The sequence below is a fragment of the Cyprinus carpio genome, chromosome A12 (assembly GCF_018340385.1).
Source record: "Cyprinus carpio isolate SPL01 chromosome A12, ASM1834038v1, whole genome shotgun sequence".
In the NCBI taxonomy this organism is placed as follows: Eukaryota; Metazoa; Chordata; class Actinopteri; order Cypriniformes; family Cyprinidae; genus Cyprinus; species Cyprinus carpio.
The window spans coordinates 3,278,115-3,299,860 of record NC_056583.1 but is presented as its reverse complement, the minus strand read 5'-3'; the positions used below and the strand labels follow the sequence as shown (position 1 = coordinate 3,299,860).

The 21,746-nt window shown below is 40.9% G+C and overlaps 1 protein-coding gene across 1 annotated transcript; it reads left to right on the top strand.

Moving 5' to 3' along the window:
* Window positions 1-298: 298 nt before the first annotated feature.
* On the top strand, window positions 299-20,701 carry prr12a (proline rich 12a). Its single transcript, XM_042767159.1, is given in 16 exon segments — window positions 299-920; window positions 1,050-1,237; window positions 3,190-3,347; window positions 4,370-4,531; window positions 4,908-9,424; window positions 11,126-11,311; window positions 11,402-12,092; window positions 12,251-12,741; window positions 12,849-12,965; window positions 13,590-13,720; window positions 15,065-15,504; window positions 16,333-16,455; window positions 16,537-16,634; window positions 18,241-18,372; window positions 19,180-19,275; window positions 19,362-20,701. Coding segments are annotated over 15 exon segments (7,560 nt in total). The 5' UTR covers window positions 299-920; window positions 1,050-1,154; the 3' UTR covers window positions 19,497-20,701.
* Window positions 20,702-21,746: the final 1,045 nt, after the last annotated feature.

The window sequence follows — 21,746 nt, the reverse complement described above, 5'->3', positions numbered from 1 at the left end:
CTGTGTGGACTTTGGTGTTTTAAATAGAATATGTTCTAAATCTGATTTGAATATTTATGCTCATTGTATGGTGTTTGTGGGGGTCGTGAGGGGCCAGTTTGGGGCAAATTTACGAATAATGAACGTATTATAGGCATCTTCTAAACGTCCACTGGACATCTGATAGGCAACGTTCCACAGACACACCGCAGATGAGCAAACACAAATGTAATGTAAACGCAAATATAAATGCATCTCCGTGATGAACGTGCATCTGCCAGTGCCTCCCCCTCCTCCGGGCTCTGACTTCGTTTTTTGGTTGAAACCGAGGGAGCAGCGTGTTCCGGGAATAGCTTCTGCGAGGTGGACCAGACTGCGCGTGAGCTCGAGTGCGCGAGCGGCAGAGGGGAGGGAGAAGGGAGAGAAACAGCCGCCTTCAAAAATGGCGTCTTCTAAGGAAAATGACTAATATTATGAAAAAAGGAGGCCCTCGAGCTCGACGTTTAAGCGAACCGTGCGGGATCCGCACGCAGGGTCGGTGTTTGAAATCGTAGAGCCGAACGCAAGCCGAGTGAAGCAAAGGGACACGCTTTCCCGAAAACACAGCTGCAACACCGTCTTATTTTGATGCGTGGACGGGGCTAGCGCGCAGCTAGCTCACAACAACATTGTGTGTGGCATTTAAATATCGCGTTTGAAATTCACTCGCAATATGCGTAATGTAGCAGCTGTTTAACTGCCGATGCCCCCTTGCTCGCTCGATGCATATTTCATACAAGTATAGTAGCCTAAGTGGAGAAAGGGGAGGAGAAACAAGGGAAAGGACGTATACGGTCCGTCGGTAATTTATCGGTAACCAGGTCAAACCGAAATTCTTCGCAGCCCGCCAGGAGCATGGCACTACTTGGTCTGGTTTTAAATGAGAAAAGGCTGAAAAGGAGGTGAGTTATTTCTTCGGAGGTGGTCGGTGAACACCCCCTCCATCACGCACTCATCTCCTCCCCTCCATTTCCCTCTCCCTTCTCAATATGCCATTTTTCACTCTTATGGACTTAGTCGTCTCTCACCAGGAAGAATGATTAAAAACTGACAACGGGACCGCGTACGTGCAGTGCAAAAAACAGTTTTGCACCGAAACCGTTCGCTCGCATCCAGCCGCGCGTTAGTGCGGAGCGATGGACCGAAATTACCCGGGAGCTGGCTTCGGTGATTTGGGCGCAGGAGCCGGATGGAGCTACGAGAGATCAGCCAAAGCGAGGTAAGCATGCAGCCATGCTGAAAACACAGAATGATGTCCGCTGTTCGGGACAAAACAGACCGTGCAAACCCGTGCATTTGCATCCGACGACGCATTTGCGTAGGATGTCAGAAGGTATTAGTGTAGCCATTGTTATTCAAATAGGCGAGGGTTTGCAGCTTTGGAAATTCAAGTGTGATTGATGGACTAATGTGCGGTTTGGGGAGGAGAGGGGAGAAAAAAAGGTGGTGGGGGGCGGGGTGAAGTCTCCCCGCACGATTTTAGTACAGATCCCCACTAGATTCGTTTAGCATCCCCGATGAGTGAGGGGCTCGGGTCAAGTCCACTGAGAGAAGAGTGAAAGATCGCGATCTTTGAAAAGGACGCGAACCGCAGAGATCCGAGACGCTGCAGCTTTATCGTTAACGCATTTATTTGCAACGGTATTAACGACACCTTTGAATAAAAACACACCTCATGAACATTAAGCGGAATATATACACGTGTGCGTTTAGAGCGCTGAAATAATGTTCCTCGTTGTTTTATAAATCGGGGAAACAATGCTGCGCGGCCTCTGATGATGTTAAACCTCCCCTTCAGCTGACGCTAGCTAAACTCATCATGATGTTGTCGCAGGTTGGCCTACTATTGATTTAAAAAAAGAAAAGAAAATTCTAAAACCGATGTTAGATTTTATTTCAGCCCAGTGAGAGTAAAAAACGCCCATCGTGTTGGCTAAGATTTGCCTGAGCTAGCTCTTAGCTCTTGAAGATGGGAGCGACCTGCGCTGCTTTGCTAACGAGTTAGCCTCCGATGCTATGCTCACTGTCACAGACCAGCACATGAATTCCAGTCCATAAATCATTGCATTAATAAAATAAAAACACGCTTTGCTTTTTATTCAAAAAATACATAATTGATGATGCGCGAAGGCGTATTTTAAAAATTTCAAGTTCTTTGTGCTTTACTGACATTGTTTTTCATACATCATCAGTACACACACAAAACAGTGACAGGAAAGATCATAATACAAATATCCAATATTGCTGATGAAACACGTTAATAACCATTTCTAACATGCATTAGGCCTGTATTTCTAAAAGAAGCATTATTGTACAGTGTGACAGTGGCTGGTGTCTGATGGGATGTCGTTCAGATTAACTTTTGGGTTATTGCATTAATTTTTAATTTGTAAGTATAATTTAATATCTCAATAATGCTGTCCAGGTGCCTTATTACATAGTCTTAATATTTTAATATCTGAGAAGTTCAATGCTTTAAATGAGATCCTAAGTGAAATCCCTATGATTAAACTAAGAATGCTACTATAATACAACCCACAATATCTAAATATGATAATAATAATATTAATTAAACATTGTTAATCATTTACAATATAGAATATATTTCAAAGAAGAAATTATTGCACTATATTACTGAGCCATTTCTGATGGCATGGAGTTCAAATTAAAATTTGTGTTACTACATGCATTTTTTTTTTAAAGTATAAAATTATTATTATTATTTTTTTTTTTTGTACGAGGAAGTTTATGATCTTAATATCTGAGAATGACATCCTAAGTGAAATCGCCACGGTTGATATATAAGATGAGAATAAGTTAGGATGTTTCTGTAATACAGCTCCAGATATCTAAATATTAGGATGCACCAGTAATAAAAATAATTATGTCAGATATTACAAATCTATGTATTAGAAGAAAAAAACAATTTGAATTTTGTACTAATTTGGAATTATGACATTTAATAGAATTGAATTAGGCTACAAGTTATATATACCAGTGTAATACCCTTTACAAAATTGCTACTTAAATATTGCTTATTAACAAACTTGGTTTCGCATTACTGTACAGAGATTACTATAGAAAAACTGTTTAATGGCTAAGTTTTGATACTTGCTGCAAGCATCATTGATAATCAATGCTTAAGTCACTGGTGATCTCTGGTCTTGTCAGCTTGGTGTACGGCAGCTCTAGATCATCACATCCAGAGTCTGAACTTCTTCATCGTCAAGCCTACGCCACTCCCCATCCCCTGCAGGGTTATGCTACCAATCACCATCCTGGTGGGTCTGGCCAGGGTGGGGCTTGGGGTGCAGCTGGAAGGAGCCTGGGTGAGTGTCACTACTTTGACTTCACATTCAAACATCTGGTTTGGATTTTTTGTATCAAGTTGATGTGTATAGTACCACAGCACTTGTGGAACATCTAATTTTTTTTTTTATGATGTATGCTGATCATTTATTGATAGCGTGATTGATTTATGATCAGATGAAGTGATTGCAGATTGTTGTTGATCACAGCAAGCCCAGAAAAGTTTTAGATGTGTACTTGTTTGGCAGTTAATTTTTGATGGTTGTGATGTGGACACACTTGCAGAAAGATGATACACTGCATTCCTGAGGTTTTGAAGCACAGTGTGCCCAAAAGTGGCTTATATCATAGAGCTTATTACATGATCTCATGGTCCTACCTTCCAACTAACGTGATTGAATTGCAGCATTGATGTATAAGTCAAGACTAGGCTTGTCACACACAACACCAATACCATCTATACCAATATCAGCCAAATAATTTGAAATATTAATGTAATTAGCTATTTATTGAAAACACGTAAACAGAATAATAAAAAAAATTACAAGGAATCGAATAAAGATGAATAAAAATGAAGTAAACAATGCTTGCAGTTTTCAGGTACGCAACAGCGGGATCAAGTATATTCAATTAAATGTTCAGAATATATATAATATAACATATTAGTATATGAATAAATGCTGTAAGAGTTTTGACTGAGAAGTAGGCCTGTTTACATTCACTTAAGACCTAATCGACTGTGTTTACTTCAATACTTTGCCAAGACAAGTATTTTGACCAAGAAGTGCATGTAAATTAGAGCATGCACAGAAGACGTGAGCATTTGGAAGCAACCACCTGGGTACATAATTGCTGTTGTACTCTGTGTTACAGATATCATAGAGAGACTGGTATTTTTACATTTATATTTTTATTGTAGAATTGACCTGTTACTGGAGCACCAATACTTTTGACGTATGATCTGTGTTTTGTATAGAATTAAAGCAGTATTTACCAAAATGTGCTCATTACATGCTTGTTTTTTCATGTATGTTTTTCTTAGGCTTGTCTGGACTTTTTGATGCTGGGCTGCACCACGCAAGTCCATCAGGCCCAGATCCATCGGTTATGAACCTTATATCCGCACTAGAGTCCCGGGGTCCACAGCCACCTCCATCTGCCTCATCCCTCCTATCTCAGTTTCGCACTCCATCATGGCAGACTGGTAAGCTTGGCTTACTGAGTTGTGTGAAGTTTGCATAAGTATATTTGAATAATGTACAATTAAATGAAATAACATATTTTATAAGCATCGGATCAAGAATGCACAGTCACTGTTTGCATCAGATGTACTGAATATATAGAGGAAATGCTGGTAAACTGTAAGTGCATTCAGCCAGCACTGCCAACACTGTTGCCATAGCAACAACTTGTAAGCCACATATTAAAAAATATTAATTGGCTCTTGTAATAACTCAGTGTGCACAGATGTCGAAAGCCAGTAATGTTTTTGTATTTATTAGTTTTTTTTAATTATTATTTTAGTATGTTTTCTTAGCCTTAGCTTTTGTGTGTGTTTTTTTTCTCTCTCCAAATTTTAGCCATGCACACACCTGCCCCTGCAGAGCTTTTCATCTCTAGTGCCCTTCCTGGATCTGGATCCTTCCCATCCTCTTCTGCATTGTCTGCCTATCAGCACCCAGCACCATTCTCAGGGCGGTCCTTTCCTGGTGTGACCTCCTCATTGTCCTTACAGGACACGCCCACTTTCAGCCCCACCTCCAATGGCCTCCTGTCACCCCATGATCCTTTACTCCACATCAAGACACCTTCTCAATCAAGTCTGGGTTTTGACCGCCTGTTGTCATCACAGGGTGCAGCTGCGGCTTACCGTGGAAGTCATGATCCAACTGGGGGTGGGGTCACATCTGCACAAGCCTCCTCTGCAGCCTCAGTTTCTGCCCGCCATATACCGTCTCATCAGTTCAACTTGTTGTCCTCCCAGCTTCAAGACCAGTCCTCCCAGTTGTACAGTGCCTCTGTGTTTTCCTCTACCCCTGCTCCACCTCAGCCAACATCTCAAGAGCGGACAGTACCAAGACAAGACAGTGTAATTAAACACTACCAACGTCCCTCTCCAGCACAAGCCCCCTCATCCACCCCTCACCCTCTCCAGCACTACCTTAGCTGTGGGGTGTCAGGATATCAGCAAGCCGCTCATACTCGCCATGCTGGCCTCTCTTGCAGTCCCCTAGGTGAACACAGTCCTTCCTCAGACCATAAACCCTCTCCCAGGACTGAACAGTACAGACCAATAATCCAACCTTCTTATGGGTCCTCGTCATCCTCATCCTCTGGTGGGGCTGGAAAGGGGACAAAGAGCAGCTCCAGTAGTGGTTACTCCTCTTCTGGATCTGCATCCTCTTCTAGAACCCCCCACACGCCGCCCTCTGCCTCTTCTGCTTCATCCTCATCTTCATCCTCTTCCTCCTCCTCTGCATCTGCTAGTGCTCGTCAGTCTAATTCCATTCCAACCTCCACTTCTGCCTCTGCATCCTCTCGACAACAGCCACCAACCCAGACTGTACCCCCTCCACCTCAGTCACATTCCCAGGCCCCTCAGAACTCCTCTAATTCCACACAGCAAACCCTTCCCAAGTCGTGCCTCTCGGGTTATGGATCCCCAGTGGCTCCAGTCAAGTCATCGAGTGGTCTAACAGGCCAGACCCCTCCTCATCCACAACCTCAGTCTTTCTCTCCAAGTCAGCCTCCCCCATCACACCTTTCCCAGTCATATGGGGGATTCAGTTCTCCACAGACTCATGATCTTCCTTCAGCCAGGACCTCTGGAGTGGCTAAAGGGTATGGGAATTTGGGAAGCCAGTCATTTTCAGCAGAATCTGTATATGGGACTGATTCAGGTTATGGATCTCTGCCATCATCTTTAGGGGGTGCTGGAAGTCCCTCAATGGGTTATGGTGCATCAGGACACTCTCCTGCCCTTCTTAGGTCAGGAGCAAGTGGTGGAACAACTGGTGGTAGTAGTAGTGGAGGCAGCACAGGAACTGGAGCCAGTGGCAGTGTGGGAGGTGGAGGAGGTGGTGGATCTTACCACATCCCTGATTCAAGTCCATCTCCATCTGGTAATTCGGGAATCATCCGCCCTGGTCTGCATTCTCCTGCACCTTCCCGACCTGCTCAGTCACCTGTTGGAACAGGATCCAACAAATATCTATCTTCTGTTCTCTCGCCTTCATTTCTTCCTTCTCCACAAGGGTACCCAGACACAAGAGGACCTCGATCACAACCCTATCACCCCTCTGCTCCTCCTAAAACAAAGTCTGATAACAGCATACTTGGTGTAACAGAGTCTAGGTCACAACAGGAAGATGATGTTGATGATGATTTCCTCATCCAGCACCTTCTTCAAGCCCAGAGCCCAGCTCCTCAAGCATCCCATCACCATCCTCCTCAAAGCCATCATTCCATACAGCCCACGCAGCAGCCTCCAGTCCTTCCAGCTCAGGATGGAAATAAGGGGCTTGCTTATGAGATGGGCAAAAGCTCAGAAGAGAGGTACCACCTTCAAAGTGTTATTCGAACACATAGTGCCACTTCTAATGCTGGTGTCTCTGGCACAGGGAGTGGAGCTGGACTGGACAGTCAATTGGAGATGTCCCTAAAGAAACAGCATCAACAGCAACAACATCAGCAGCAGCAGCAGCAACAGCAGCATGAACAACAACATCAACAACAACCACAGCAGAAAAGCAACAGAACTGTAAGTGATGGAGGACGAGGGAGTTCAGATCAAACACATTCCCATCCTCACCATCATCATGATTCTCTGGGATCTGTGGTGCATTATGGGCGGGGTGACCCGTATTCCCAACACTCCATTCCTCAACAATCCACCTCCCACCATCAACACACTCCACATACACCCACGCACCCACACCTACACTCTCACCCGCACATGGATCTTCAGAAAAAAACTCAAGATTCAGGAGATATGGCTTATATACGTAAGACACCTGATGTGCAGCAACATCACCATCAGCATCAACAGGCACATCAACAGCAGAATAGGGGTTATCAGACTCAGCATCATCAGTATCATCAACAACAACAGTAAAAAAGTCACTCCCAGTCACAGCCGCTTATGGACTCCCCCACTGACCAGTCTCGCCAACCCCCTCATTTGTTGCAGTCTGTGTTGTCCCACACCCGCAGCAAAACAGACCCTCAGCAACAGCAGCATTCTGTAAGCCAGCAGGCCCTTATGGAAGCTACTGGGGGAGTTGTGTCAGCAGAGACCCATTCCCAGCCCCAGACATCCCAGCTCCAACTCCAGCTTCAGTCTCAGGCTTTGGAAGCAGCTGGTCACTATGGTCATGGTACCCAGCAGCAAGACCAGAGCCGCCCTAAGTCTAACACAGTGTCTTCACTAGACATGCTGGAACATTCCCTCTCTCGGACATCTAGCCAAGAGGGAGCAATGGTGGATGAGAGGACAGGAGGGGAAGGAAGCAGGGGAAATTCTGGAGCAGCAACAGCAGGAAGTGTAGAAAGGCACCAATCACAGGAGCAACAAAGACTTTCATCTCACCACCCAACGCAGCATCATGCTTCAGAGTTACACTCATATCTTCCTGAGCCAGACATGAGTTTATCAGCTACTTCTCATGGACACCACCTATCCCACCATCACCACCAACAGCAACAATCATCACAAGGTCCTCAACATTCTAACTCCCACCATCAACACCCTCACCCCTCCCATCCTAATCAGCAGAGCCATCATCATCTTCCTCCACAGGCCTCCTCAGCAGCTTCTCAGCAACCAGAACAGTCTCACCCCTCTCATACCTCCCAGATTCCTCAACCTCAGCTTGACCAGCATCAAGGAGAGCCCCACTTTGACACCAGGAATCCATCAGTGAAATCAAATCAAAACCAAAATCAAAGCCAGCAGAGCCAGAGGTTTGTTCCTTTAACATCCATCTGCTTCCCTGATTCTCTTCTCCCAGATGAGGACCGTTCATTCTTTCCTGGAATGGAGGATATGTTCTGCACAGACGAGTACAAATCCACTTGCTCAGGAGGAACTGGGCAGGGTCAAGATGGGGTTGCACCTGGCCAAGCAGTGCAGGAAGGAATGGAAGGAATTAAACCAACGCCTGGAGGAGGAGAAAATACAGGTCCAAGCTATGATATGCTTGGTCATCACAGTGACCAAGGATTTGGGCAGTATTGCCATGATCTCTCAGAACCTGACAATGGAACCATGCATTTGGATCTTGACTCGTTGAAGACTCATGAGCTCCCATCTACAGTCAATACAGAGCAGCTTGGACTGATCCAATCTCAACCAGCCAACCATGGAATGGGGACAACTGGAATAGTGGGGGAAGGATCTGGTGCCAAAATGGGAGGTACTGGGGGATCTGGGTCTGGATCAGGGGGTCTTACCTCTCCTATTTTCTGTTCCTCTCGCCCAAAGAAGCTCCTTAAGTCCAGTTCCTTCCATCTACTGAAGGAAAGACCTGATCCAAACTCCTTGCCCAAGAAGAGCTATGCACAGGAGTATGAATTTGAAGATGATGAAGATAAGGCTGACGTCCCAGCTGACATTCGCCTCAACAGCCGAAGCCGACTTCCTGATCTCATACCAGATCTTGTGTCCAGTTGTCGCAAATCAAGTTGTGTGGGAGGGGGAAATTTAAGCCCTTTAATGGGTGATCTAGATTTTGGATACCCATCTCTTGGTCCCCCTCCGCAGTTGATGCCACAAGATGGACCGAAGAAAAGAGGCAGGAAGCCCACAAAGCCTAAACGAGAAGGTCCTCCAAGGCCACGTGGACGCCCACGTATACGCCCATTGCCGGAACCTCACCACTCTAGGGGAATGATGGGAGAGTATGGAACAGGATATGTTCCTGAAAGAGGCAGAGGTAGAGGAAGAGGCAGAGGCAGAGGCAGACGGGATGAATCTATGATGGACATGGAGATGGCCAGTAAAGACCCAAATCAGATGTATCAACCACACATGCAGCAGCAAATGCATCACCAGTCACAGCAGCAGCCACAGCATCAGGAGCCAATCAAACCCATCAAAGTAAGCTGTTCAAATGTTAACATTTATAATATATTGATGTAAGTCTGTACTTGAATAAACATTTGTAGTTGAAGATGGACAATATATTGGAACTATATCAGTTATTGGGCGAGTTTTTTGTAACAGTTTTGTTCAGTATTGGATATTTAATATTACATGCTCATTTCCCTCATTGAGCCATAGCATTTAAGTAATTATCAGCTTTAGAGGTCGACCGATGTATTTGTTTTGCCAATTAATCGGCACTGATAGTTGATTGCCGAAACTATCGGCTATCGCAAAAATCCATGCTGATAGTTTTTTTCCAGGATGTGTCCGTTGCTGGAGCGGCTGAGAAGCGCCTGTTTGGTGATTAAATAAACTGTTTTAGGCCACGGCTTGAACTGAAAATGATGCATCTGGTGTATGTGATCCCTGATGCCTGCGAGTTCTCCTAGACGCAGCACTGCCCATTTGTCCGGTGCGAGACTGCCATATTTTATTTTAGTTAGATAATCATCAAGTTTTCTAGAATAAAAGCAGTTAAAGTGTGAGAGCATACATACAATATCCATATGTATGTAATTTCAATACTATGGCCTTTGTGTAGCTATTTAAGGATGGCCATCTAGTTAGAGTGTGTTAATTTCAACATCTACTAAGTTTTAAATTTTGAAGTTGCTTCTGTTCACATTAGTTAAAGGGGTCCTAGTATGCTCTTTTATAAAGTCTTGGGCTGGAGGTGTACTAGAACAGGCTCTCATACTAGTTTGTTTGAAAAACATATTATTTTTCACATATTTTACATTATTACAACACCTCTCTCCCCAGTCTGGCATGAACGGCTTGAATAGTTCCTGTATCAAATGAATGCCCACCTTCTGAAATACGAAATGTGTTGGGATTGGTTAGCTGGGCCAGTGTGTGTTGTAATTGACACGACTCATGCCTGGTTGGGAAATGTCATGCCCCTTACCATAGCTGCCTGCCAGCTTCAGTGTAAATATTATGTCAAAATCAAATCAATTTGAGCACGATTTAAACCCGGGTGATTGTAACCACTCTACGTTCGTCTGCCTTGGGAAAGCTAGCGTGTCTCCGACATAGTGATAACACTCGTTGCCTTCTCTAGTGCAGCTCAACCAGGTCTCATCCTATTCGTCGATATTTGTGATATCACAATTCCCGGAAATGATGTGTTGTAGTCTAAACGAGTTGTTCGTTGTAGTTTTTGAAAAGTGATTTCTGTTAAATAAAATATCTCCTTTTGAAGTGGACTTTGAGCTGAGTAACTTTGTGGATATTTTTTATGCTCAAACAACAACATTACAGATTAAACTAAAGTTGAAAAAGTGAAAAAGCATAATAGGACCCCTTTAATTAACTATGAATTTATTTGAATGATCAATATATAATTTATATTTAATATTAATATTTGTATTTATTTACAAAGAATGCTTCAGTACTGTTTTTATTTTGTTATTGTAATTTTCATACAGTATCCACTTTAAAAACTATCGGTTGATCAATCAGTATCGGCCAGTGTGGTCCAACCTAGCTATCGGTATCAGTAAAATCCACTATCGGTCGACCTCTAATCAGCTTATCAGTGTCTGCCAGAATTGTATTATCGGTGCATCTCTAGTAGTTCTTGAATGATGGGACATCTGCTTGGATCATGTTCCAGGCAATTTTCTATAATGTCTTGTTTCCCTTTATTAGATTAAACTTCCTATTGGAACCATGCCATCTTCTGATGCCTTGTTGCGGACAGACTCCTTGTCAGGCACTGATCCGGCTCTCTCAGATGGCTCCCTTGGTTCAGCACCCTCTCTGGGATTGAGCCCTGGGACTCCCGGAGTGCCTGACATGAACAGACCTCAAGACAAGAAGTCCAAATCCCACGAGGTATGAGAATGCAGTGTAGATCCCAGAGCTGTGTTTGTGAGCATGTTTTTACATTTTGATCTAATGAAAAATTCTGTCCCTTCATATTAATTGGAAGAGAAAGAGTCAGAGAAGACTGGCTTTGTTGCCTCGTTTTTGGATTTTTTAAAGTCTGGAAAAAGGCCATCAGGATTGTCAACAGGGTCAGCTGACAGTGCTGGAAATGAAGATACCTCTCCTGGGAAAACTGGAGGCATTCGCCCATTATCCCCTCAACCTCCGCCTCCTCCAGCCGCTGCAGCAGTATCTGGATATGGAGATGGTGAAAGTGATGGAGGACTGTCTTTGGGTGGCTGTCCTAGCCCATGCAAGCGTTTGGATGAAGAGCTGAAAAGGAACCTTGAGACATTGCCCTCCTTCTCGTCCGATGAGGAGGACTCCGTCGGAAAGAACCAGGACCTGCAAAAGAGCATCTCCTCTGCAATCTCTGCTCTGTATGACACTCCTCAACTCACCTCCTCAATGCAGCCTCCTTCACTTCCACCACCCCCTCCTCCACCTCCTCCTGAACCACTGACACCAACACAGCAGCCACCAGCCCTCAGCCCTCAACCACCACTGCATACACACCTGCCCTCACATGCCCACACCCACTCCGTTGAGCCTGCAAGATTGCAAAGAGAAGAGCAGGAAGAAGAAATGGAAGAAAAAGAGAAGGATCTAGAAGAGCCAGTGGAGCAAGACAAAGAAGAGAAAGAGAAAGTCTCAGAAATGGAGCTGCTGAGTGTCCCCAACGTTGGAGGTGAGGGTCATTTTTGGAAAATAGGATGAATTAAGCAGCTTCACAGACACCTGTGCCTTGTTAAAATATGGCATGATTAAGACACAATTTAACTCTTGCTGTTATTTTGTTAATACTGTGGGTGGTTGAAATTTTAAGAGTACGGTTCTCTCTTGCAGACTCACCCAAAGAAGCTATTGAAGCCCAAGCTCCCCCTTCTCTCCCAGTTTCCCCATCATCCCCTGCTCCCTCCTCCACCTCCTCACCATCACCGCTTCCACCCCTCCCCCTTCCCTCTCCTCTCCCTCCACAGGAGAGCAGTCCTTCCCCCTCTCAGAAATCGCCTCCACAACAGTCCTTGCATCCACCCAGTCCTGTGGCTTCGTTTGTGCCTGTCCTCTCTCCTCCACCTCCTCTTCCTGTAGAGCCTGCTCTATCCTCCAGCCCATCTTCGCCCAGTCCACCTCTGGTACAGGAGTCCGTTGCAGAGCCCGCCTCTCCTGAAGAGCCCCCTGCGCCTCAAATTCTACCGTTGCACTTGGCACAGAAACAGAGTGGTGCTGCCATTGTCGGCGAAACCGATGAGGATGAGAGTGAGAGTGGAGGCGAGGGTATTTTCAGAGAGAGAGATGAGTTTGTGGTGCGAATTGAGGACAGCAGGAGTCTGAAGGTACAGCAGTCCATTCTCTTTCTTTTTAGATCTTTGTCAGCATGTGTGTAATCCATATGTGCAGATAAATATGTGGTATGTAGGTTTAATTCTGAGTGTCTCCCTAGTTGGCCCTGCAGACAGGACGAGAGCCCCCTCCCATTTGGCGTGTACAGAAAGCTCTGCTACAGAAGTTTTCCCCCGAGATTAAGGATGGACAGAGACAGTTTTGTGCCACTAGTAATGTGAGTCATGACCGATCACAACATTTGTAAAAAGCAGCACATAATGTTTCAACTATTTCTACTGTTCTGTATGTTATCTTCTTACTTAATAGTGCTGTTTGCCGTGGCTACTTTCTAAGTGTAAAGTTACTAATCATTTTCAGAATGATCAGACTTTCTATTTTTGTCTGATAGAAAATAAAACAGGCTAATCCTATTCACCTACGCAGCACTTTATCAAGCTACCATTTATAACACCTTTGTAACCACAAAGCAACATCATGGCAACCACAGAACACCCTAGCATTGTGGCATTAAGCATCACTCACACTTTAAAATCTAGCATTCCTGTATTTCAAACAGTAGAGCATGGTCATGGGTTCGATTCCCAGGGAATGCATGAACTGATAAAATGTATACCTTGAATGCAAAGTTGCTTTGGATAAAAGCATCTGCCAAATGCATAAATGCAAATTATGTTGTAATCTGAACTGTGCTTATTGGATAGTACAGTATTTATCAGCACAGCTTTATGTGATGGGTGATTATGTGCTTTGTTTTGTTTTTGTATTTTAAGTTGTGTCACTGTAAGTTTCTAAATGTTGTATCTTCTTTTGTCCCCTTTTCCTCTCTGCTTCCTCTCAGTATCTGGGTTACTTTGGGGATGCCAAAAAGCGCTATCAGCGGCTGTATGTGAAGTTTCTGGAAAACATAAACAAAAAAGACTACGTGAGGGTCTGTTCCCGTAAGCCCTGGCACAGGGCTGTTAACCTCAGGTATTTCAACCCCTTTGTCTTGCTGTCTTGTCAAGTCGATGAAGCAATGACAACGATTTATGTCTAATGATCTAGAACAGATCCAAGTGAGCTTTGTTGATACTGTTACTTTACTCATTTCAGCTTCCAAATTTACTTTCTTTCCAGCAATATATATATATTTTTCACCAGCTATTGAACTGCATGCACAGGATTGTGAGAAATCATAGGCATACATGATATCTCTTAAAAAGCCCACCAGATGAGGGCATCTTATTAGATGTTGCACAAACGTTAGATTGTGATCGTACTACATGTGAGGGCAGCATTTTTCAGATTTCAGACACATCCAATTTGTCTGTGTAAATGTTACAATGTAAAGGGCTGTTCATACCAAGGACCATAATAATAATGTTTTAATAATCATTTCACTTAATCCATTCTAGTTCATCCAAAAATCCAAATGAACCCCTGATTTACTCATCCTCAAGCCATCTTAGGTGTACGTATATGACTTTTTTCTTTCAGACGAATACAGTTGGAGTTATATAAAAAAATGTCCTGTCTCTTCCAAGCTTGATAATGGCAGTGAATGGTGGTCTAGATCAGTGTTTACCAACCTTTTTTAAGCCACGGCACAGTTTTGATCAGTAAAAAATCCCAGAGTTGGTATCGTGGTTTTGAACTTTGTTCTTGCCAGACTATTCAATTCTCACTAGAGCTAACGCTACGCCTATGTCCTAATATCATCTGCTGTATGCCACTCTCTCGTGAAAATGCGTACAACAGTTAGCGGAAGCTATAGATATTTTTCTTACACAAATGTACCTCCTCGCCTCAGAAGGCCTTTATTAACCTGGATGGATGCACTTTATTTTGCTTAAAAATCTCGATCACCATTCACTGCCATTATAAAGCTTGGAAGAGCCAGGAATTTTTTTTATGTAACTTCGATTGTCTTCGACTAAAAGAAAAAAATCATATACACCTAGAATGGCTTGAGGGTGAGTAAATCATGGGGGAATTTTTATTTTTGGGTGAACTTTCCCTTTAAGAGAACAGGAAACTCCACACCACAACTATAAAAACAAGGACATAGAGACCGATATCATTGGAATCACTTTCAGAATTTTTTTTCCAGCTGGTGAAGGTAAAAAAAACATTGACAGCCAATTAGACAACCTTAAAGAGCTTGAGCATTTAAAGTGGCAGATGATGTAATAAACAGCACGCTGTCATATGCTGGTGTGGACACTAATATAGCCCTTATGTCTATTCATCAAGGGTAGGGTCATTTGCATGTTTTGTACTGTTGACATGCTTGATAAAGGTGTTTTTTTTTTTTTTTTTTTTTTTTGCTTTTAGAAGACAGACACAACCTCTTCCGAAGTTAGCGCCACCCCCCAACAATCAGACTCCTTTAGAAAGGACTGAAAAAGACAGAGAGAAGATTAAGGAGCCACGTGAAAGCCGAGAGAAGAACAATGTTCGGCTAAAGGAACAGCGGGACAGAGAAAAGGTGCTTAAAACCAAGGAGAAGGAAGAAAAGAAAGAGAAAGACAAAGAAAAGAAAGCTTCACCTCCTCCTCCGCCACCTCAGAAGCCTGAGAAACGAGCAGCGGTGACAGAACGAGGGAAGGTAAAGGAGGAGAAGAGGAGCGGTGGACAGGAGAAGAAGACTGAACGCTCTTCCAAACCTCAGCCACCGAAGGTGAAGGCTGAACCTCCGCCTAAGAAACGCAGGATGTGGCTGAAGGAAGTACCCTCGTCCTCAGAATCGGACTCCTCAGCGAGTGAGGATGAAAGTGAGTTTACTTTTAAAATGTATGGCATCCATTTGCAGAGATGTGCAATGTATGTCTCTTATGTGACACATTAAAATTGCAGTCATCTTGAATGTGCATTTTTATTTATCATTAAGACATTTGTATTGTAAAAGTTTTGAATAAAAATGCATCATTCTGTCTTAACTATATTCATAGATTATATTTTACCCTAAAATCAAAAGACAAAAATGAGGAAATTATGTTTTGCATAGAAAAGAAAAGCCTATAGTTCAGTTCAACTTTAACATACAGCAACATTGTAACACATAAAAACAAAACAAAAAATAAAAAAGGCCCTATAAAATATTTGAAGAATAATTAGAATAATTGAAGAAAATTACATTTTGATTATTTATTTTTCTTTGACTATATTTCTCATTATTGTACTGCAAAATCTTAATCTTCAATATATAATCTTATTATTTAATGTTTTATTTCTAAAATGTTTATATGTAACATTGTTTTTTTAGGTTTACTGCCTTTAGTGTCATTAAAAAAAAATAATAATAATATAATAAAAAAAAAATGGGAATTACATATTTAAAAATGAAAACTGCATTACTGTTCTCAGAATTTTGTAGGAATTGTGGAAGTCATAATTGTCATACAAATAATGTTTGAAAAATATAAAATTGGTCTTGGTCTGGTTAATCTGGTTAAAATATAAATTCTTTTGTTTTTTTCTTTTGATTTTGGAGTGAAATGTGTGCAAAATTACTTTTTACACCCACAAAAAAACACAGTCATGTGGCATAAAATAGCAGGCAGTGTGTTGATGTGAATATCACTTGATGTGTGTCTGTCCAGCAGTCTCAGTCAAAGCGGGCCTGAACACACGTGCAATGCGTGAGATGTACCGGAGCTACGTGGAGATGCTGGTCAGTACGGCACTCGACCCAGACATGATCCAGGCTCTAGAGGACACAGAAGGTAAGCCAATGTGATTACCTTTCTGACATTACCACACCAGAAGATGAAATTCACTTCTTTTTGTATTATTGGCTATTTCAGATGAATTATATCTTCCTCCAATGCGCAAGATTGACAGTCTTCTCAGTGAGCAGAAGAGGAAGCTTTTGAAAAGAGTCAGTATGAACTCTCAGCACCAGGTACTTCACGCTATTATTTGTGCTTGCTTGATTTTTTTTTTTTATTCAATTGCTTAGTTTCTCTTTCGTGTCCCTTAGCAACAGGGACCACGTTTTGAAAATCAAGGACTTTCAAGCACTTTTTCCTGCACCTTTTTTTTTTCAAGGACTTCATATGTTTTTCTTAGTTTAATTTCTCGTTTTCTTCATCCTTCATAGACAATAAACAGAATAAAATATATGAAAAGAATGTAGACAAAGTTTAAAGTCTTAAATAAAATACTTTTAATTAATAAATAAATACAGACGTCAGATGGCAGCCTTGAGCACCTGTAATGTCATGAAATACACCCTACACCAGTGCTTCCCACAGGTTTGAAATATACACGGCCAAAAATGGTCTACTACATGTGACAAATAACAAATAATGTGTGATTTTTAACAATGTTTTTATTTATTGAAATTCATTTTAATTACATATTCTACTATTACATTTAATTACATACTCAAATGATGCATTATTATGCATTGTAAATTATGCAAAATTACAGCATTTAAATGGTAGAGTTCTCCTTGCTTTTTCATGTAGTGTCTCTCTCAGTGAATGGGTAAAATCTATATATTGAATAATGTGTGTCAAATAATGTTCTTTGACTTTTCTTCCTGTGGGGAAGCATCCCAGCCTGAAACTACAGTAGTTTACTATGAATTAAATGGAAATTAAATTAAATACCATTTATTGTGTAACCAAAATACCATTAACGGCCAGAAAAAAAACAAACAAAAAAAACTTGACTTTTAATTTAAAAACAAGCCTGAAAAACACTGGGACTCTTATTATGAAATGTCTACACTATTGCAGCCTGATCCTTCATATGACACATAAAATATGCATTCTTATAACCGTCTAAAACATATTATATAAAGGTCATAAAGTAGACATTGTCATAATTCATCAACGAGTTTATTAGCAATCGCTTGCCATAAATGTGCGCTATTCATTGATTGAGAATCACTTTGAAGCTGTCTGAAGTGCTGTTGCGCGAGTCTGTTGAACGCACAACAGCTCTGCCTTGTGACACTGCAAAGTGCAGCGCTCTTTTTTTAATTAAATCATAGTTTAATAATCCGTAGGCTGTATCGCGATTTATATTTTTCCATCCTCAAATATAAGATGTCTTAAAATAATCAACATGTTTGTTTTACAATTTCATGAATTGAAGGCTTTTTTTATTAAATTAAATTTAAGAAAACTCACCCTGAGGGATTTTGCTTCATTTTCGCACACGTACTCCTGAATACATTTAACAGTTCGCACACATCTATTTTTAGTCACAAATGTCAAAAATATATCCAGAATAACCAATATTGAATTGAATCAAATTCGCAAGGTTGTGAATCAGAATCGATCGAATTTTGAAATTTGGGTCAAAACCCAGCCCTATGTATTAGCATGCTAAACTATCAGACAGTTGTCATGACAGAAATAAATGTGTTTCTTGAAGCTGAATCCACATATTCCTTTTAAATTTAAATGAAGAGTTTCATTTTCTAAAAGCTACATTCAAGCATGTTAAGGACCCTGCAACCATTCTTCGCTGAAGTTCTTTCTGTTTCTGCTCCACAGGAAGCTCTTCACACTTTCCCTCAGATAACAGCGGAGCCCCTGGACTCGGGGTCGGTGAGGGTCAGACTGAGTGGTGAATGCTACAACCGCAAAACCCTGAACCGCATCAAAAAGAGTGTTCCCAAACCACAGGTCAACATTTTTTGCTGCAGACCTCTGAGTCTGATCTGATTATGACAGCTTCCCATTGCCCCACCCCCCTTCATTTTTAAATATAATTAATAGGGCTGTAAATTTGTAATCGATTTATTTTTTTATTTTTAAAGTGCTTTTATTCATCAAGGCTGCATTAAATTGATCAAAAGTGATAATTCTAGAAAAACGGTGCATCACTGTTTCCACAAAAATATTGAACAGCACAACTGTTGTTAACAGAGATATTAATAAGAAATATTTCTTGAGCAGCAGCAATCTTGATCAGCATATTAGAAAGATTTCTGAAGATCATGTGACACTGAAGACTGAAGTAATGATGCTGAAAATTCAGCTTTGATCACAGGAATAAATTACATTTTAAAATATATTCAGAAATAAAAGGGTTATTTTAAATTGTAATATTTCTCAATGTTACTGGGCAGTTTTTACAGTACTAATTTTTACAATTTCTACTGTATTTTTGTGAGCATAAGATACATCTTTCAAAAATATCTTAGCAACCCTTGACTTTTGAATGGAAGCATATATTATTAGTCAATAAGTGGACGTGCAATATTTGAGTTTGAATGATTGAAAGTATTTTATAAACATAATCATGTATGCTTGTAATAGCATCATACTTGGTTTTACTTGTAGAGAGACAGAACATGAGCAGCACATCATATAATAAAATAAATATAAAAATATTTTGAATCCAGTCACACAGCCCTAATAATTAACAGGGACAATGTAGAAACAATAAAAGAGTTCTAATACTAACGTCACCATTCCTGTCTCCTCCAGGACTTCAAGCTGTCCACAGAAACATGTCGACTCTACAGTCTCTACCATTCACTGCATCATTATAAATATCACACCTTCTTACACTGTAAGAAAGAGGTGAGGATCGGACTACATTTCCCATAAGCAGCTGCAGTAAACAAATGCAATGCAAATCTTCATTGAAATTCTCTCTTTTCTTTTAGACGAACACTATAGAGCAGGCTTCAGAAGATCCTGGACAAGAGGAAGTTGTTCAGCAGTGCATGGCCAATCAGAGCTGGCTGGAGACGCTCTTCAACTCCTTCTTAGAGCTGATGACCCTCAGCACCAAAGCTTAAGACAGAGAGGAAAACAAGGGACGGGGGAGCACGAAAAAGGAGAAACGTTGAGGAATCAAGGAGGCCTTGATGTACAGAGAAGCTGGATTTATTGTTGCCTAGCTCTCCTGTCCTCCTCCTCCACCTCGGTTTTACAGAAATGTTTCTTTTAAACGGCGTCAGATGAGGACCGGTCGCAGGTTGCCGCCAGACAATAACTTTATTAACTCTTTACAAACGTCTGCAAAAACGCAGGATCCCTCCTGAGCGTTCAGGCATATGGATGTGACCAAACTGAGATCAGATTTGACCGAATCTTCACTGAACCCGAAGGAAATGGTACACAGAACCATGGCGCTACGGTTGAAGGAATATACTGTGTGGAGTCTTTATACTTTGGAATGGACCGATTCGTCACGAGACTAACTGACAGGAGGAGTTCACGTCGACTTCAGGAGGAAATCTGTTACTGAATTTTACATGAATAATTTTTTAAGACAATAGCAGTTTTACTCCAGCTTTTTTTCCGAAACGAGAGCGAGAACGAGAGAAAGAGAGAGAGCGAGTGACGGTTCTGTTTTATAAACGAGTGCAGAAGGGAAAGCAGTCACGGGAAGATGCGTGCAACGACACGTGATGACATTCAACGCTTTAGTCTCCACACGTGAAACAAGCTAAAGTAATACATTTTTATTATTTATAAAGACATTTTTAACGGGAATTCGCACATACAATAAAAACCATATAAAACGGTTCGAATAATGTTTGTTCAGATGTTATAAAGGGATCTTATTGCCACATTCTGAGCTGTCTTCCTTTTTGCTCATCAAAGGTGGGCAGACTCCATGGAAAATGTATTATAATTTTTTATCTGTTACAGGAGAGAAGCGAAAGACAAGAGTAGAACAAACTATTTCAAGCTACGCAAAACGGTATTATTGCAGTGCATTCTACAGAGAAAATAAATGGAATTGAAAGTGAGAGCGAAGCATCTGGTTCCCGTTAGGGAGGGATTATGTATTAGTACTATTTAAAATGGAAATTTGTTTTTATTTGTTTGTCTTTTGTCTGTATTCTGAGTATTATTTTGGAACAATCTAATACTGTGCTTCTTTCAAAAGTAAAGCCTTTGTGTAAATATTGTACAGCTCTTGACAAAAATCTTCTGGTTCTTCTGTACATGGACTATCCCTGTATTTGACAAACAAATAAAACCATCAACGACTGCTTTGTGTTCAGTAAGATGCTGCTTTTCTCCTCAGGTTTACGGTGAAAAGTCTATCCCTAACCGTTGTGACAGGCGAAATAATCAGTTAAATCAGATCTTTAGAAATTGTTTTATTTGTTGTTTGGCTTCCACAGAACTTTAGAGAACTAAACGACTAAATGCAAAGGACTTCATTACAGTTCCTCTTTTTGCTGTTATTGTTTATTATTGCTGTTATTTTTCATGCTATGTTCTTTCTTTCTTCTCTTTAACAATTCCTTATCTTTGCAGCTGGGTATTTCCAGGCAGGAAATTATTTTTTTTTTTTTTAGAAAAAGTAAAAAATGTCTAGCTTTTTCTGATAATAAATTGTCAGAAATGGTTTGGGATATATTCAGAAAGTACAACTCTGACCTGAAATGTTTATCAATTTGCAAATATGCAGTCAAAAATGAGTTTGCCTATTATATAAATAATATATTTATAAATATATGCCTATTATATAAATAATACTTATCATGACCCTAATAACTTTTGATATAAAGACAAACTTATGTTCTAAGTTTTTGTTTGTTTGTTTGTTTGGCAGTCATAAATTAGAAATAATGTTTTTTTGTTTTTTTTACTTTTTTTTTTTGTTTTTTTAGAAAAAGTATAAAATGTATAGCTTTTTCTGATAATAAATTGTCAGAAATGGTTTGGGATATATTCAGAAAGTACAACTCTGACCTGAAATGTATATCAATTTGCAAATATCCGGTCAAAAAGTAGCTTGCCTATTATATAAATAATATATTTATACATATATGACTATTACATGAATAATTATATAAATAATATTTCTCATGACCCTAATAACTTTTGATATAAAGACATGCTTACGTTCTTAGTTTTTTTTGTTTGTTTGTTTGTTTGTTTTTCGTCAGTTTTTATTGGTTTGTCATTTTTGGTCATAATTTTGATGATTATTCTAAAATGCGGAAAACATTTATAATAGGAATTACAAGTAGGCAGGTTCAGGTTGTTTTATTTCTTAATTTTTTTTTGCATTATTAACCACTTCA